Raw genomic sequence first — 5,602 nt, forward strand, 5'->3', positions numbered from 1 at the left:
ATAAGCTGGCTTTGACTTAAGTGCAGAGTTCTTGAACTTCTATTACAGGAGGATGCTCACTTTCATGGGCTGTTTCACAGTCTTGTTCTCCCTGAAACCCCAAATCCTTACACTTCTCTGAGATTTTAATCTATATTATGGATGAACTTCAGCCACTATTTAAGCATTCATACCCAACATTTTGCTTTATGGGATGAAGTGAAGAGATGCTTCACTGGGGTTTTTCTGTATCGTCCCTGCTTGGGCAGGAGGAAGAGCTTTCACCTGGGCAGCTTTCACCTGGGGCTGATGCAGAAATGGATGAGAAGAATGTCTTGATACATTATAAACCCTTATAAACCCATTCCCTGAAACCTGGAACTGAGACTGGGGTGTGGTGTTAGCTGTGAAATGAGAAAGAGTCCCTGCCTAACATTGTCCTGCTCTGCCATTCTCCTCCAGCTTATCCAGCCTAGGTTAGACAAAATCCATTGCCATTGTGTTTCCAGAGTTTCTTTGTCTGCTCTTCACACTCAAAGAGTGTGCCACCTTTGGGCTACTCACTACTTTCTGACATGCCTCCTTCAGCAGTGTTTGTGCATTAAAACACGTTTTCAAAGATTGGTGAGGGAACTAAAAAAAAACCCCTTTTTTTATTTTCTTTGGTTGCTATTTATTGCAGAGAGTTTTGCTTCTCCTTACAGGCGCAGCAGGTGGTGCTCTTGGTCCTTCCAAACACTAGACGAATTTCTTAAACTCCAGTCCGGTCAGAATTGTGCCATCCTGCACCAGCTGGTTGGTTTGAGCCCTGTCTGGTTCAGGGCGATGTCTTTCAGCTTTGAGTGAAGTGTTTTCCACCAGTGAAGAGGAAAGGAGGGAAGAAAAGGTACTCTATGAGGGGTTTTGGCAGGAAATGAAGAAAAAAGATCAATACAAACAAAAGGAACTAGTTGGCAAGTACATACTTAACCACACTGTAGCCCAATCCAACCTTCTGTCCCATATTTAGATGGCAAAATATACTAACTGGGGAACTTACAAGGAAAACGTTGTAGCTAATAAATTGAATGGTTCTGCTGCCATTGTTTTCTTGTGCTGTGTACATTAAGTAGGGTCACACTTTCACCTACACATTGTAATTTCTCACTGCAAGCACCACAAAACTTGTAACAGCAACAACTTTAGTTTTCAGGTTTTCCATGGTCTGAGAATAGCCACTTGCTTGTTTCTCAACTAGTGAAGAAATTTGTGTCATCCCTTACATCTTGCAAAATCTGGATCAGAAAGGCCATTGCAGGAGACAGGTAAATTCTCTTCCAGCTGTTAACAAACAGGTAATTAAAACTGGCAAAGTGTCCTTATCTTTTCCTTTTTTTTTTTTTTTTAATAATGTTTCAAGGGGAAAACCCACCTCTAAGAATTTCAAAAATAGTTGGAAGTGCTTAGAAAGTAACTAAAAATAGGTAATTCTGAGCAGAACCTCAATGTTTGGAAAGAAAAGTCATGAATTCATGGCAAGTATCTCATCACTAGATCTCTACCCAAGGTTTTTGCAGCAGTTTCCTGGAAAGGTGTCATTGCCAGCTCTTTTCAAATTTTCTCATAAATATATGTTCTTGAGGAATTTAATAGTAGGTAAAAAAAAAAAAATTAAATCCCTACGTCATTTATTCTGGAGGCATTGAGTTCTGCTGTTCCCCAGTTCTCTCCTATATATGTTAATTATGTTCAGAGATATGGTAAAATAGAGGAAACGCTATGTTTCACCCAAGAAGTTATTCAAATTCACTTGTTTAGGTTTAGGTTTGTTTTCTAGGAGTAAAAGGAGTAGACACCAATAGATGGTGCTGGTGGTGTATTAATAAGGTTCAGTTTCACATTTGTTTTCTGGTCTGTGCTTGGAATTTGTTTAAAAAAAAAAAAGAGAGAGAGAGAAGAAAACAAAACAACAAAAAAGAACAAAACAACAAAATCCCTCATGCTAAGCTTTTATCCAAAATGTTCTCCCTGCACTGAACTGGTCACCATTTAACTTTAACCTGAACTGTGGCCCAGGAAATCCTTCAACATAAATAACCTTGGAAGCTGCCATGACCATTTTTGGAACATGCTGCCTCAATAAATCTGTTACTTTGTTGTGCAATGTTGAAGTGTGCAGTTGTTTCTCTGATTAATTAGGGCAAAAAATAAACTTGCACGATCAATCCAAGCTGTGACACGTTTCAGCCCTGGCTTGAATGTGTGGGCAGAAAAGAGCCTTAGAGCCTTCTCGACAGACCTGCCCTGGAATTTTAGGATGCATTGCTGGCTCGGAGTTTACTCCATTTGATGAGATAAGGTGGCTGCTAATAAAGTCTGCAAGGGAAGTGTTTTGGTCTGTCCCAGGACTGCCATTCTAGCTTAGCATGAGTAGGACTGAACACGGTGAGAAATGATTCATCTTGACCACTGCCCCCACTAAAGACAACATAACTGAAGTGTTTTGTATAATTGTGTTTATTTTATTTCACATATTACCCATGGAGAACAGCTGATACATTCTCTATATCTTTCACCAGTCTGGAATGCAAGATAAAAAAAGGTATGGAAAAAGAGTTTAACGTTTGACATTCATGATATGAAAAATAGAGGGGATACAATGTTTTAAAATGCCCTTATGCAATATATATATATATCTATATATATAAACCGTATAAAAATAAAATATATTTTTCAAAAAAAAAAAAAAAAAGACATGACACAGAACAATCTTAAATACCGATGCATATCTCGTGATCCACACACACCGCACTTATAATTAACAAAAACCACGTACAATTGCACTTTTCCTCTCTGTGACGTTCAAGTATATCGCAGTCCCCGCAGGGACTAATGAGTGTCCGATTCCCTGCCGGGTGCACATAACGCAGAGGGTAGAGCAGATGTGGGCGGTCTGTCCTTGCCCACGGCTGCCGCGCACCCTCCAACCCTCGGGGACAGAGGGCGAGGCCGGGGCCCGTCGCCCACCGGCGGGTCCCCCCCTGAGCATCCCCTCCTCGGGGCGCGGGAGCCCGGGCCCGCGGGAGCAGCGGCGGCTGCGGGAGCCGGCGGTGCCCGGCCCGGGGAGGGCGAGAGTCCGTGGCGGGCGGGGGGCGCAGCGTCCGCTGCCCTTCTCAGCTCCCCCGCGGAGGGCGCGCCGGGGTCCCGCCCGGGCAGGCGCTCTCCGCGAATCCTGGCGGATCTCAGCCCGTGCCTCAGTCCATCCGTCGAGGCGGCCTCGGCCGGCTCTTGCGGCGCTCAGACTCCGAGGACGGGGGCGAGGGGCTGCGCTCGGCGCGTCCGTGGGCGCCGCCCGGAGCGGGGGGAGCGCGCTGGGCTGCGGCGCTCGGGCAGGGAACGCCGCCGGCGGCCGTAGCCCTGGGGGCTGATCTTGTTGGGGGGGGCGGCATCGTTCCTGTCGTTGACGGCCGCCCTGTGGAGCTCGTCGACCAGCCAATGCACCGTGCACGTCCCGAAGCGGCACGCCTTTGTTTGGAAGTGGGGGAATCTGTTAATGCTCTGGCGGTAGCGCTTGACGCGGATGTGAGCATCCCCCCGGTTGCTGCGGGAAGAGAGAGAGAGAGCGGGCGTGAGAAGAGCGCGGTGGAGGCCCGGAGGAGGGGACCCGATGAGCGAGAGAAGGGGAGGGCAGGGAGCCCCCAGGCTGGAGACGGGCTCGTCCCGACGGTGCCCAGCTGCCCCCCAGCAGCCCTGGCTGTGCCCTCCGAGGGAGCGCGGAGCAGAGAGTGCTGCCCATGCGAGGAGAGGTCCCGCCGGTTCACGGCTGCTACTTTTCCTATGCATCCAGGGCTCAAGTTACTATTTATATCTGACTGTCGCAGCGAAGAAGCTACTATCTCCCGCCAGCTAAAGAGCGCGGAGAGAGGAAGGCAGGAGGCTGCTTTCAGCGCGATGTGCAGCCCGGGCAGGACCTGCCTCTGGGGCGGGGAGGAGCTACAGCGAGAATAACCCTAAACACCCGGAAACGAGGGGACCCCGAAACTTTCCACTGCCTCGAGCAAGTGCCCGAGCCTAGGAAGGGCTGGAATTTACCTGGGAGGCGAGACTCGGGAATCCTCCTTCACGTCCTGAGTGCGTATGAGAGGCAGCGCGTCGGCTGCTGCCCCCAGCGCTCGGAGCACTCCCGCAGGCTTCACGTCCCTCTTGGCTCGGCTTAGTGCCCATTTCGTCCATCTGGAAGGAGCACAAGAGAAGAGGAGAGCCTGTTATCGCAAGTCTGCAGGGCGGGAGCCAAACCAAATAGATTCGAGGGGCGAAAATCTTTGCCAGCGCCGAGGGGTTTTTTTTTTATTATTTTTTTTTTAATTTTTTTTTTTTCCCCTCCCCGCAATGTTTCCTGAAGGGGAACGAAGCCTTTAAGGAGCTGAGCAATTCCCGCAGGGAATCCAGTGCCTCTGATCGCGGCCGGAGCCAGGCGCGGGGCGCTGGCAGGAGGGTGAGCTCCGATACTCACTTTCTTTTGAACTCTGTCGCTACGTCCACCCTTGCAGCATCCACCCCGAAGAAGGTCACAGAGCCGAGATAGAGCAGGGCTACGTGAACTAGTTTCATTCTGGCTGGGCTCCTGCTGGAGGGAAAAGAGAAGAACTATAAGCATGCTTGCTAATAAAAGTCAAGTAAGGACTGTCTTTTACTCCTGGTGATTCCAGAGAGGAGCTCCTTCCCTCGCAGAGCCCCCAGGCTAGCGGGGACTTTGTGTCTGATATGAACCAGAAGCTAATATTTGCTCAGCAACTTATCACAGTGTAAATAACAGAGCCTCCAAAGTTTACGTTTGTCGGGAGTTTAGTTGCAGAGGCGGCTGAAAACCAACAGGATTTCCAGAATACCCCCAGCGGCTTGCACTAGGATTTAGCAAACCCGTAAGATCAGAGAGAGCTGGCTATCGGACGCATCGTTTCCAAATTCCAGCAAGTGTTTTGCTACCGGGAAATTTATTCTCTGATAGCTCCTCTTCCCACTTCACACGCAGAACCAGCTAGTTCTGGATCTTATGTTGTAAACTGCAGCTGATGCCAAGAGCCAGTGCAAGACTCCACAGCATAACTCCAAACTCTTCAAAACAGTCCAAATTTAGTAGAATTTTACTTGCTTTCCACCTCCCCTGAATCTATTGCTGTTGCCAAGGACGGGGGAAAAAAAGAATAGTTCTTACCTGACAGTGAGGATAATCCACTGAGACAAATGTTTTTGTAGTAGCGATCCGAGCTTGCAGGGTTTCCTGAGGAGCGAGAACTCCTCCTTTGTGTGTGTGTGTGTGTGTGTGAAGTAATCACTGCCGAGCTCTGCGCTCCACTGCTCGCTTTTATAGAGCAGCTCTGAGAAGTGGGTGGACCTTGGCGTGGCTGGGCGATCTCTCTTTTGGCACCCCCCACCCCCACATTTCAAGCACTCCTTAAGCATTCTGACCTGGATTGGGGGCAACGTTGGGGGGGGGGGGAATAAGAGGATTATTGAAAATTATCTTAAACAACCCCCTTGGTATTTTGTTAATTATAACGGCAGCTTTTAGGATTCTGAGTCATGGCACAACTTGCAAAATCCGATGAGCCCCTCAGCCTGTTTTACTGGGGACAGACTTTTT

At 48.6% G+C, this 5,602-nt stretch overlaps 1 protein-coding gene across 2 annotated transcripts; it reads right to left on the bottom strand.

The window, feature by feature from the left end:
- Positions 1-2,657: 2,657 nt before the first annotated feature.
- Positions 2,658-5,308, bottom strand: ADM (adrenomedullin). Of its 2 annotated transcripts, none has more exons than XM_058858510.1 (4): positions 5,174-5,308; positions 4,472-4,582; positions 4,051-4,191; positions 2,658-3,559 (listed from the first exon to the last, which is right to left on the bottom strand). In XM_058858510.1, the coding sequence occupies exons 2-4, from the start codon at positions 4,567-4,569 to the stop codon at positions 3,256-3,258; spliced, it is 543 nt and encodes a 180-aa protein (XP_058714493.1). In that variant the 5' UTR covers positions 4,570-4,582; positions 5,174-5,308; the 3' UTR covers positions 2,658-3,255. The 2 variants fall into 2 exon arrangements, with proteins under 2 accessions (XP_058714493.1, XP_058714485.1); XM_058858502.1 differs by having other exon boundaries at positions 4,472-4,585.
- Between the last annotated feature and the right edge of the window lie 294 nt (positions 5,309-5,602).

The sequence above is a fragment of the Poecile atricapillus genome, chromosome 1, assembly GCF_030490865.1.
Source record: "Poecile atricapillus isolate bPoeAtr1 chromosome 1, bPoeAtr1.hap1, whole genome shotgun sequence".
NCBI lineage: Eukaryota > Metazoa > Chordata > Aves > Passeriformes > Paridae > Poecile > Poecile atricapillus.

Excerpts from the sequence above, each read along its gene's own strand:
- ADM (XM_058858510.1), bottom strand. The coding sequence starts at position 4,569 with ATGAAACTAGTTCACGTAGCCCTGCTCTATCTCGGCTCTGTGACCTTC. Across the intron at positions 4,192-4,471 it reads GCGACAGAGTTCAAAAGAAA|ATGGACGAAATGGGCACTAA; the intron begins GTGAGTATCGGA and ends TGCTCCTTCCAG. Across the intron at positions 3,560-4,050 it reads TCCCGAGTCTCGCCTCCCAG|CAACCGGGGGGATGCTCACA; the intron begins GTAAATTCCAGC and ends CTCTTCCCGCAG.